Below are 13,523 nucleotides of genomic sequence, written 5' to 3'. Positions count from 1 at the left end.
ACGTTTTCTCTAAATGGTCCATTAAGCTAGAGTTGAACCTACAAGGTTTTATGGAAGTCTTCAGCTATTTTTGATATTTTATATTTGTCCTTCTCTTCCTTATGATTGGTGTCTTTAATTTTGATCATTTTCTAAACACGCAGTGTTGATCTTAGACATTTTAAGCGTCTGTTGTTTTGTACGACTTGCTTTGTTCCATTTTTTGATGTTACATTCTAATTCTTTTCTAATTGTTTTATTTAGTTCTACGTATTCTTGAGTTTGGTATTATTAAAATTCTGTACTTATGGCATATTTAGAAGAAAATCTAGATACCGTTTCGACTAGATACTGAGAAAAAGTACTTGTTCAAATTACCTAATCTAAAAAACAAATACTTACTAGCTGCTAAAGGTTTTCCATTCAAAAACCATTCTACACGCATGGTTGGATCTCCAACAGGTTCTATTCTAGCTTCGAAATGTACTCTACCTCCCTCAAATTGAACCGCGTCCCTCAGAGGAATGATAAATTGCGGTGGAGGATACACACGATCCTCTTCACCTGGTGGTGCGTGAGGACGAGCTCGTTCAACGTGACGAAGATAAATTACTTCTGGGCCAGGTTCGGGTCTGAAAAATTAAATTCAATATATAAATAAATTCTATATAATCGCAAGATATTAGATAATTAAATATAACATAGAAGACCAATACCTGACATAGGAAGAAGTACATAGGCAATTAAAAAACAAACTTAAAAATAATAAGGCACGAGGTAGCGATGGTGGCAGATGAATAGAAAGAAGGGGTTATTGTACCAATCAAGAAGAAAGGAAACAAGAAGCTATATATTAACTATCAGGGAATAATGCTTCTACATACCACTTAAAAAGTCCATGTAAACGTCAATAAATAAAACGGGATAATACCCGAAGGTTGGCTATATACCATCTAGTTAAATAAAATTTAACCTGAAGTAAAACACTCCCTGGTGTAGTTGGTATATTTTAATAAAAATTTTAAAAAAATTTTAATAATCCAAAAGGATTACGTTCAGAACGTTTTCGGACTTATCAGTCCATCATCAGTGAACTCCCTGTCCTTGCTAAATAGCCACAATGCCCAACACTGGTTAAGTTGTACGTTCCAACTACATAGTAAAAATTATAAAAGAATTTGGCTTAAATTGGATGCCAATGGATTACTTCCAGCAACATGATGCTCTACTGCATTACATTGAAAAAATTTTTTTGTGATTAGTTCTTCATTGAACCACGTTTAGTCTGTATGTTTAGTTTTTTACTAATTTTTCAATGTAATGCAGTAGAGCATCATGTTGCTGGAAGTAATCCATTGGCATCCAATTTAGGCCAAATTCTTTTATAATTCTTACTATGTAGTTGGAACATACAACTTAACCAGTGTTTGGCATTGTGGCTATTTAGCAAGGACAGGGAGTTCACTGATGATGGACTGATAAGTCCGAAAACGTTCTGAACGTAATCCTTTTGGATTTTTTAAATTTTTTTAAATTTTTATTAAAATATACCAACCACAAATAAATACTATAAACAACTATAAACCAAATATACCAAGGCTCATAGAAAACAACACCATCGATGGCTTTAACTTTAAGCGCGTCAGAGAATTTAGGTACTCTTTAAACATCAATAACCGAAGATAATAATGGATCACAAGAGCGACTACGTGTTTGGGAAAGAAAAATCCTAAGGAAGATATTTGCTCCGGTGGACCAGCAGTACAATATACATAAGATAAGAAATAGCAAACAGCTCAAAAAACTATATCGAGACTAACACAATAAAAGAAATAGTCCAGAAGACTAAAATGGGCAGACACCTCATAAGACATTCTGATGAAAGAATATTATGGCTAATATTTGAAGAAGTCACAATTGGAAGAAGATAATGTCAATGACCTCGACTCTGGTGGTGAGATAATATATCAAGAGACCTTAAAGCTATGGCTGTGGAGAATTGTATGGAGCTTTCTCACCACGCGACAGAGAGGAATGTACGCATGTTGTCTAGTTGGCTAAACCCACGAAGGCCTGTAATGGCATGGAGTAAGTAAGCAAGCAAGCTAGAAACTCTTTGAAGGGAAAGTCATTGATAAAAAAAAATAAAAAGAACATATTTATACTCACTCAGGTTCGATGACTTTCGTAGGCCTGGGTAGATGTAGGCGTCTTGGTTCTGGAGTAGTACTTTGAGGTGTTTGGACGAATAGTCGGGCACGAGTAGCGGTGGAGCCAGCTACGTTTTGAGCAGTACATTGGTACCAAGCAGCATCAGATGCTTTGGCCCTGGGAATATCCAAAGTCGTGGCTCCACCGTCAATCGCTATCCTAACATCGGGGCTACTCACTAGCGGTACACCGTCCTTCTGCCAAGTGATTCTTGGGATAGGAGTACCCACAGCTCTGGCATGGAGTCTCACTGGTTCTCCCTCGGCGACGTTTACCGTTGCGAATCTTTCGACGAATTTGGGAGCTACTACTTGCTCCCGTTCTATGACATTGAGGTTACATTGGAAGGAGGTTTCTCCGGTTTTGTTTCTAGCAACACAGGTTACAACACCAGAGTCGTTTCTACTAACTGTTGTGATCATGAGGGCGTGGTTACCGGATTCGTTGACTAATATCTTATGGTTATGGTCGTCTACTACTTGTCTTCCATTAATATACCATGTCACTTCAGGATATGGCCTGCCAGTGACTCTACAGTCAAAGCGAGTCATTTTACCTTCAGTAACATCTCTATCGTTGCAAACTCTTACAAAGTTGGGAGCTAAAGTCTTGTTTGAATCGGTTTGTTCAATTTCTGTTTGTTGTTGCTTGAAAGTAGATTCGTGAATAAGACCCTCTTGGGTGGTGACTGGTTCTATAGCTAAATACGCAGATGACACTACGCAACCTTGAGGATTTTCAGCAAGGAGAGTGTAATGACCAGAATCATCAGAAGTAGTTTGCTTAACTCGTAAAGATGCTTGATTATTAGAGAAAGTTGTTTCGTATTTCTGAGTATCTGTAATCCTTTGGCCGTTTTTGAACCACGTGATTCTAGGTCTAGGATTAGCTGATAGCTTAGACGTAAAAACAGCATCAGAGCCCTCTAGTAGTTTGGAATTTCGAGGTTTTTGGGCAAATTGAGGTGGTGCTGGGGGTCCCAAAGATCGTTCGACTGTAGTAGAAATTTGACAGTCTTGTTCGTAATTAGTCCTTCTCGTTATAGATTCCCTAAAGGAAACTTCTCTTAAAATTCTATATTCAAAAGTATCTATTTTAAAGTCTTCGGTAATAGTGGTGGTGGTTCCATTCGAATAACTAGTTGATTGATCAAATTTCGAGAAGGCTTGCCTTTGTGGCATTTGCATACCTTCAGGTGAAATATATACCGAACAAATAGCTGCTCCGTATTGGTTCTTAGCGTTACAAACGTACTCTCCTTCATCTCCAGGTCCTATTTGGTTGATCTGGAAGACAATGTCACCAGTTTGTTCGTTGTAGGTTAATCGGTGTTTCTGGGAGCTAAGAAGAGGGGCCCCGTTTCTTGTCCATGTCACGGTGGGTTGAGGTTTTCCTGTGACTCGGCCTTCAAACGTCGCTGTTCCTCCCTGCGCGAATCGAGCATTACTGAATACCTTTTCGAATACGGGTGGTTGGGCGTTAGGGCCAAAGCCGGGGATCTGCTGAATCTGTTGTTGTGTCATTTGACCACCTGGAACACAAAACAATATCTTTAAAGATTTGAAAGCAATAATTAATCCAAATAAATTTATTAACGTTAGCGATTATGATATATGGATGAAAGCTAGGAATTATCTTTCAGATTAAAGGAAGTTAAAACAGATGAAAGATATGTTTAGTTATAAATAATGTTAAAAAGTTAAAATAATAAAGCTGTTACTGTGTTAATGCCCTTTGTTTGTCGTTTATGGCGAAGAATATTTGCTTCGGAAATATCTTTTAGCCTTCCCTTGCTATTCTTTATTTTATTCTTAGTATCTAGTCATTAAGCGTTTTATTAAGCTGTTTCCATTTTCAATATAATTTATGTATCAGAAAATATAAAAAGAAAAGATGTGATAAAACAGTTGAATATAGGAAGAGTTAATCTCTTCAACAAATAAATAAATCAAAACAGATTGCCGCCTACGTCGAAGACATCAGCATTTTGTCTCGCAGAAACTTTTATTTTAAAGAATGAAGAAGGCCTAAAAGCATAAGCTTATAATATAGTAGTTCCAAATTAATGGTTCTTGTTAATTGATATTATATAATGGTTCAGTAAAATGGCACAAGAAAATAAAATCAATATTAGCAATGTATCTATCTAGGTAAATTCTAGGTTTCTAATAAGTCGATCAGCAATAGATCTTTCCACACTGCGGTCTTGTGATGGATCTTTTATGGATAATCTATATAACTTGTGCGTTGTGAGTTATCATTTGCTTAACTGCGTGCAGTTCTCAGCTGTTATGGACGGATAAGTTGTAGAAATTTGAGTCTTTTTGCATCTTGGTTTGTCAGAGGCAATTAAGGCGATTACATACTTCTAATTCATCTTTAATAGCTCTATAAATAGGAACATTAGTATGATCCGAGCAAAGCAAGGAGTTCCAGGCAGTATTTTACCTGGCTTTTATATATTTTGAGAAAGTTTTCGATTATGTGAAACATGAGGTACTCGTATTATGAGATGCTTTGGAGCAGTATGCTATGTTTCTAAAGTTAATTAACATTTTATAAGGGACGTATATGAAGGATTTCACTGTCCAAGCACACATCAGGGCAAGCTGTCAAATGTCATCACCAAGAATATTGGATTCAGATAAGGCTGCGTTATTTCACCTATTTTGTTCCTGTTAATGAGGAAGGAACGTCCTCCGGGAAATACCGGGGTACGGGAATTCAGTGAGATTTTTACCAGCCTTTGCATATTAGAAATAAGGCGCTAGAAGCAGTTGTCTTCTTCGTATATCTAAGAAGTGTTGTAACAACGAATGGAGGTATCCTGAATGATGTTAAAAGTGGTATTAGGCGAACACTGTATTTCTTAAGTTCTAGCCTATCTGAATAAACAAATACATCTTCCTAAATACCAAGTTTGGTTTATTTAACATCAACGTTTGTTCCGTTGCATGCTTGTGGAATTTATAAAGTAGATAGAAAAATAATATCACAGCTTTAGGTGCAGATAAGAGAATAAGAGAACAGAACTGATGATGGCACTGATACACTCCTTATAAATCATACGCTGCTGTTAAAAAAAACATTTAAGCTGGAATCTCCAAAGAGCGAGGATATGAGGTAGCTATGTGTATGAACGCACCTAATGCCTCTCCCCCATTAACAGTGTATTTTCGCATTCCTATTTTTCTTCATCAACCCCCTCTATCCAAGGCATCCCCTTTCCTATAGATTTCGGTGCCATTCATCGCTTTTCTGATGTTTCGTTAACTAACTATTACCTAATTGAATTTATATAATCCATGCAACATGGTACCCCAAATTAAAAAAAAATAAATCTATTATTATATATTATTAATTAATTAAATTAAATAAAAAAAAACAAAAATAGAGAAATAAAAAAAGGCTAACTCGGGTCCTAAGTGTCGTAGGACGTTGTGTTTTTTTAATTCGTGTAAAAATGCCATCACTTCCTACATTTTGATGCACCTCAGTTATTTTCTATATTTATAGGCGTAAATTCATGGTACAAAGCTATTTTACAATAATTAGTATGAACTTTTTAATCGTCAGATTATTTAATTTGATAATATAAGCATTTCTCTTCAATTTGGTGCTTTCAGAATTCATGTAGACCCAATAGTTTACGTATAATAAAATTGTAGATAAAAGTTGCCCGGGATAAACAATTTCAATTTTGCAAAACTATTAAGTGAATCTTCTTGAAGTTTTTACAAGTGAATACTTATAATATTGTCCCTATCCACATGTAATACTAAAGTTTTTTTGTGTATTTTTTGAACAGTTATAAATAATGTTCAAAAAATCGACGTTTGAAGCAATTTTTCCAGTAGGAAGCAACAAATTAACAAAATTACCTTTACAAACTCTCGTTAAAAGGATGTTATAAGCTTTTTCTGTAAAATTATGCCAGTTTTCCAAATGATTTATCGGTCTTCACCTTAATATTTAAAATCAAATAGCGGTCTTACATTTTTTATATATTGTTTATAAGTAAAAAAGTAGTTTAATCTTTTTTGTTTATTACATATTGTTTTACCGAATTTAGTAAAATCATCACAGGTTACTTGGTGACCACCAAAATCAAGGAGACAAGATGAAATATACTAAGAACCATAACCCTCTCACTGCCCTAGTTCATCGCCATCTGGCAAGTGGTGAAAAGAAAGGAAAGGAGAACATTCTTTTAAAATAAAGATCTGCTGCCAGAGGAGCAAAACTCTTACATGAAAGATAAACAAATCTTCATGTAAGCTGAAACGACAGGAAAAATATAATCTAATAAATTTACTTAACTGAAAAGCTTTATTGAAAAACATTAATTCAATTTTTTCTAATTCTTCTGTATATATTCAAAATTAATATTCTGAATCATAATAATTTAACAGAAAAAATTATTATTATTTTTTTTTTTTCTAGAGATTCGATCCTTTTTGAGTATTTCGGCGCGCCAATGGTATAGCGTAAGGCATTTTCGAAAATGACAGTGAGAAAACATCCCAGAGTGGACCGCCGCCGATACTATTTTAGCTCTTGGATCGCGTTTCAACGTTTCGAGCATCCATTTCGGGAGCAACTATTTTTACTGCACCAATCAACATCTCAAAGTATTAAATACAGAGTGCTCGGTTCATAAACGACGACGTGAAAATATAATTTAGCATCGCCGTTTCAGGCATTTTTTTAACTAGTTGGTCAATGATTCTTACTCTCACCTGTTTCTTCTTATTACATCTTTACGATTATTCTTGGGAATATTTTTTTCTGTAAGTTAATAGCTTTTGACGAATGTTGCCATTCGTCAGTAGGTATTTTGTATATTATATTCCTCTATTGGTCTTATGATGGTCTTATATATATTTTCATTTTACTTCCCTATGGATGTCTTTTGAAACAAGTACCTGCCACAGAGAGAAGTATGCTTTTTTGGCAATCATTATCATTTTCCTAATTTCTTCCTCCTCGCTGCCACCATCAGTTATCTGTACGCCTAGTGTCGAGTTGCAGGGTTGTCATATGGAGTTGTCGTGTTGGATCCTCAATGGAACGGAAGGGTAGCCAACTATCGGAACTTAGGAAAACACTGACTCTAACTTAAAACTTTATTTAAAGTTTACAACATACATACACGTAAAGTTACGAAGATGTTGTTTCGCGGGGTAGTCTTTCAGACACCCATCTCGCGCGACGGCTAACTAGAATAGTAACGATCTTAATCTTAATATGAATATTAATGTTTCTATTTTACTCTTCTGCGGGCTTTTTATATCTTCCTATAATTTGGACTTTAAAAGTAAACGGTACGTGAGTATCCAAGCGGTACGCGAGGTTGCCCAAACAAGCTCCTTCAATCAACATCCGCTTTGTTAGTGATTGTAGAAACAACATCTTCTGTAACGACCTAATTATGCTTAAATTATATACATTTTTTTAAAAACATATTATATTATACAGTAAGGGTTTTTTCCCTTACTGTACACCAGTTATATGAGCTGTTTTACAACTTCAATTGTATTGAATCCAACTTCGTTGGATTTGATGCTTCAACTGCTCCCTCCATCATCTGTATAGCATTCATGAGGCGAATAGAAGGGCTAGAGCGAATGCCGATACTCCCAACAATTCTAGTACTTCCTTCTTTTTCGATATGAGCCGTGATTCCTCCGCTGTTTCCTGCCTGGTTTATAAATATTTGCCCTTCTTTTCCTTTATTTTGATTGTTCTCCATTCTCAACTTATATTTTCCATTTTATATTTTCTTCTTAGATCAGATGGTTCCTACTCCAAAGGGCAGTGATCGCTATGTCGAGTTTTTATTCAGACATGTAAAGTTCGGATTTCCAATGTCTCCCGAACTGGATCCAAACTCGAATCATCCCCAAAACAACACAGGTAATGGCACACTGGCAATAAACGAACTACATACATTTTTACAATTGAGATAGGCTGCTTAGTATAACGACCTGTCAGCAATTACTTTCGAGTTCACCCTCTCTCTTTCTGTATTGTTTATCGTTCGCCCTATATTATATCATATTCGTTTGCTTGTGTTAGAGCGTTAGTTATATCCCTACTTTTTTCACACTGTCTTCAAGCTCCTTTAAAGTTCTGTGATGTCTCTTACAATTGTTCCTACCAAGTTTACATCGTCTGCACAATCTGATTAGAGTTCTTCTTTTTCTTCTTGTTCTTCGTCTAGCCATTCACGTCCACATCTGAACATAAGCCTCTTCAAGTCTTCCTTTCCATTGTTTTTTGTTGTACGCTACTACAATTTTTCCCGGCAGTGCGTATCAGATCATCTGTTCATCTCATAGGAGGTCTGCCTCTGGTTCTTTTGTGTTGGTATGGTCTCCAGGTTAGAATTGTTCTGTGCTATTTGTTTAGATCGCTCCTAGCTACATCTCCAGCGTATTCTCATTTCAATTTTAATGATTTTTGTACCACATCGGTGACTGGTTTTCTGTCTTATCCATGTGTTTGTTTTCCTGTCCTTAAGTGATATGCCAAGCAATGCTCTTTCCATCGCGTGTTGAGTGACTGAGTATGTTCATATTCTTTTTTGTAATTGTCCATGTTTGTGCCCCATATGTTAATATCGGAATAATGCATTGCATCAAAAACTTTAGATCTAAGATGTAGTTGAATTTGCTGATTTCTGAGTATATAGTTCAGTTTGCCGAATGCTGCCCATGCTAACTTTCTTCTTCATTTTATTTCTTCCGTTTGAATTTACCTATTTAGTATTATTTTTTGTGCTAAGTATATAATATATTCTTCAACATTTTCTATAACTTTGTCGTTTATTTAGAGTTATTAACATATAATACACAACAAGCCAATAGAACAAGTAACAACATTTAAATTCTTGGGCTATTGAATAACAGCCAACCAGGAGTCAGACTTGGAAATAAATAAGGACAAAAATAAAAATGACATAAACACTCCTTAAAATGTAGACATTGCTGAGTAACCCTATCTTACACTATCTTACCCTAAATTCTATGTGTACTCAGTGTTGTATGGAAACTTGGACCACGAGAATCGATACAATGGACTTCCCTGTAGTCCTCAAAATGCGTATATGTTAGAACAACGTATATATGCGTATATGTTGAGTGAATCATTTCACAGATGACAAGGTTTTAGTGGGCGCTTAAGCATCCTTCAATGCTACAAGAAATCCATTGCGTCTCATCCCTAGGTTCAAGTAGTTTCCCTTTCAGCCCAGCCTTTAAAGTCTATTATGGCCTTTGGTGACAGTTCTACGAAGTAGAAGGCATTATCAGCTCTAGCTGATAATGCCTAAATATTATCAGCTCTAGCTGATAATGCCTAAATATATTGAGCCTCATACTATTCAACCCGGGCAGTTGTAGTATTGAGTATAGGGTCCGCCACCTTATCTTCAGAGTCCTCCAGAAATTCCTATCCCGGAAAGAGTATGGATGGATGCACGGATGTAAAGTTGTTATAAAACTGCCTAATTCTCAAAAACCAAAGCCATTTTTGTCAGATCCAAACTGTTTACGAAGTGTCTCCAATGAACTCGATTTCTCGCTAGTGCTTTGATTTCATGCCAGGATTTTCTTATTTTTTTCTTTTGTCCATTACTGTCTTTTTTACAAATTTTCTTTGTCTTATTTTTTTATGACATTTTCTTAGTTGGTTTGGTTCCATAAATTTTTTTACAGTTGTGTTAAAGATTTTTAATTTAGTTTCATTTGGGTAAATTCTGGATTTCCACATTAAGCATATTGTACGCATCATAAGCGTAATTGGAAAACGTCAGGAAAGAAGTTTGAGGATAAAGAGACTTGGTGGTGGTCAAATGAAGTACAAGGAAAAATAAAAGAGAAGGGAAAATTATATAAAAAGTGGCAAGAAACCAGATCGAACATAGATCTTCAAAACTATATGGTCGCCAAAAAGGAAGATAAAGTAGCAGGAACAAAAGCTAAAGCAGAAGCGTATTCAAACCTATACGATCAACTTGATACCAGGGAAGGCGAAGCAAATATATATAAAATAACCAAAGAAAGAGCAAAGAAAGCAAGAGATTTTAATCAGATTAGATGTAGCCTAGATGAAAAGAATAAAATACTAATTCACGAAAAGGATGTCAAAAAGAGATGGAGAAAGTATTTTGACAGTTTATTAAATAAAGAATTTGACAGACAGCCTGTGGAGTTAACGGAGACAGTAACAGCAATGGTTACCAGAATAACAAACGAGGAAGTGGCTCCAGCGCTTCAAAAAATAAAGAAAGAAAAAACAGTCGGACCAGATGACATTCCTGGAGAAGTATGGAGAGCATTGGGAGAGACAGCAATAAGTTGGCTAGCAGGTCTATTTAATAGAATTATGGAAGTTGGACAAATGCCACACGAATGGAGAAGCAGTATATTAGTACTTGTCTACAAAAACAAGGGAGACATACAACAATGTACAAAGTACATGGCTATAAAACTAGTTAGCCACACCATGCAAATATGGGAGAGAGTAATTGATAGACGGATACGTGAAGAAACCGAAATATCCGATAATCAATTTGGCTTTAAGCAGGGCAGATCAACAACAGATGCAATTTTCATTGTAAGGCAACTGATGGAAAAATACAGGAATAAAGAGACCAACGCTCATACATTGATCTTGAGAAAGCATATGATAGAGTTCCTCGAGAGATTCTGTGGTGGGCACTCAATAAGAAAGGAGTCCCTGGCGAATATGTAAAGATTGTGAGAGGTATGTATGAGGGAGTAACGACTAGTGTTAGGACATGTGTGGGAGAGACTGATAAATTTCAGATGAAAGTAGGATTGCACCAAGGCTCGGTGCTTAGCCTTATTTATTCTCATTAGTTTTGGACCAGTTAACAGCGAAACTACAGGGTAGCATTCCATGGTGTCTAATGTATGCTGATGATATAGTGTTAATAGGAAATAGTGAAAGAGACTTGGAACAAAAACTGGAACAGTGGAGACAAGCTCTGGAGGAAAAAGGTTTAAAACTTAGTAGGACAAAAACAGAGTATTTAGAATGTTCAGTTAAAGGTGGAGTTACTACAAATAAAATGGTATCTTTGGATGGTGAAATGCTTGTGAAAAGCAATAGTTTTAAGTACCTAGGATCGGTATTACAGAGTAATGGAGAAATAAATGGAGATGCATGCAGTAGAATTAGGGCTGGATGGATGAATTGGAAAGAAGCGGGTGGTGTGTTGTGTGACAGAAAAATTCCAATGAAGCTGAAGGGAAAATTATATAAAACAGCATAAGGCCGGCTATGATGTACGGAATTGAATGTTAAGTAGTGAAAAAGAAAGAGGAACAACGAATGCATGTGGCGGAAATGAGAATGCTTAGGTGGATGAGTGGAGTGACAAAGAAGGATAAAATTAGAAATGAGTATATTAGGGGAAGTCTAGGTGTGGCACCAACTGATGCCAAAATGAGAGAGCATAGGTTAAGATGGTCTGGCCATGTTCTACATTGAGACGTTAATCACCCAATACGAAGAATAGCTGAAGTGCAGACTCCTAGAAGGAGTAGGAGAGGAAGACCAAAGAAGATATGGGGGGAGACAAAGAAGGATAAAATTAGAAATGAGTATATTAGGGGAAGTCTAGGTGTGGCATCAATTGGTGCCAAAATGAGAGAGCATAGGTTAAGATGGTTTGGTCTTTGGTCATGTTCAACGTCGAGACGTTAATCACCCAATACGAAGAATAGCTGAAGTGCAGATTCCTGGAAGGAGTAGGAGAGGAAGATCAAAGAAGACCTGAGGGGAGACGATAAGGCAGGACATGTTGGTAAAGGGGATTAACATTGATATGACCCAAGATAGAATTGTGTGGAGAAATGCAATTAGGGAAGCCGACCCCGCATAGGGATAAGGCAAAGAGAGAATGATGATGTACGCATCATAAGCCTTACTAATTCTTCCCTGCACATCACACTCTGTGCCACCGTTACAGTCCATTGATCCCAACTGTACTGTATCTTTTTTGATATATTTCTATTTCTAATAGAAAAATAAAAATTTTATTACACTTAAATTTATATAATTTAGTAGAAATACTAAGCTGAATGCGTGGATTCTAATAATTGTGATTCTGTTGATTCTATGGCCTTGATAGTTATTTTGATTGGTTTAAAATATAGGTCAAAATTTTTAAGTAAACTATGAATAAAATTTAAACGTAATGAGGACGGTACAAACTTGAAATGCCAGAAAACTAATTGGTTATACTTTTCGATTAGGTATATTATAATAAATCTCTGTATTTAAAAATATCTACGGTACATTCCATGTCAAATCACTCAGGCAAAAAATTTTGGATCTCCGATTTGTCTGAAAATTGGTATATAGCTTCTGCGGGACGTAAAAATAAGATATTTAAGGTCAAAAATCTTCTCCTTCTTTTTTTCTCAAAATGTTATTTTATGCGATTTTACAGTGATACGTTATCATCAATTTGGCTGAAAATTTGCCCACAGATAACCAAAAGATAGGACTTTAAGTGGATAGAAGGATTTCAATTATATTATAATACCAAAAAAGTTACATGCAGTAATATCAGACTCAAAAGTATATATTAGTCCAGTCGGGATAGCATTTGACCTTGAATGCCGAGCTGCCCAAAATTTTATTTTTCCGATCTTTAGGGGAGTCAACAGTAGCCTAAATTTAAAATCACGAATGAATTCCTCCGTTACGTTAGCCGCAATCTTGATTTTAAAGGAGAACCTGTTTTGCTCAATATCTCCGCCATTTTTAACTTTTCGACAAAAATGGTAGGAACTGAAATTGTTCCAAATAAATCGTATTTACAATTATTATAATTTCTTTTTAACAATTTTTGTCGTGAGGTCGATATTTTCGAGTTAATTGTACTTACAGTAGACGCCTATATTTTTGACTATAATATTGCATGTAACTTTTTTGGTATTGTAATATAATTCAAATCCTTCTCACCACTTAAAGTCCTATATTTTGTCTATCTGTGGGCAAATTTTCAGCCAAATCGATTATGATGTATTTTGAGAATGGAGAAAAATGTAAAAAACAATATTTTAACGTTTTCTACACTATAAAATTTGTTCAAAAGCTTGTTTTGAATCAAAGTAACTTGTTATAATGCCATATAATGACATTTTTGAGTCCCTTCTATTAAAATATTATGTTTTCCATTGATACTCTACGATAGAAAATGCAAATTTGTATAAATAAACACCAAATCACTGTAAAATCGCATAAAATAACATTTTGAGAAAAAAAGAAGAAGAAGATTTTTTGACCTTAAATAT

The 13,523-nt window shown here is 35.5% G+C and overlaps 1 protein-coding gene across 50 annotated transcripts in view; it reads right to left on the bottom strand.

Annotated features, from left to right (window-relative positions):
• The window catches only part of LOC114337907 (titin), a 213,688-nt gene that overhangs the window by 181,990 nt on the left and 18,175 nt on the right, over window positions 1-13,523 (bottom strand). For all 50 annotated transcript variants that reach the window (XM_050662773.1, XM_050662771.1, XM_050662781.1 and 47 more), the window contains exons 2-3: window positions 2,149-3,721; window positions 382-611 (exon numbers count right to left, since the gene is read on the bottom strand). In XM_050662773.1, the coding sequence (XP_050518730.1) occupies window positions 382-611; window positions 2,149-3,721 (1,803 nt within the window). The remainder of the gene's footprint in view (window positions 1-381; window positions 612-2,148; window positions 3,722-13,523) is intronic.

The sequence above is a fragment of the Diabrotica virgifera genome, chromosome 9, assembly GCF_917563875.1.
Source record: "Diabrotica virgifera virgifera chromosome 9, PGI_DIABVI_V3a".
Lineage (NCBI taxonomy): Eukaryota > Metazoa > Arthropoda > Insecta > Coleoptera > Chrysomelidae > Diabrotica > Diabrotica virgifera.
Note: the sequence above shows the minus strand (reverse complement) of the source record. Positions and strands in the feature narration are given on the sequence as shown.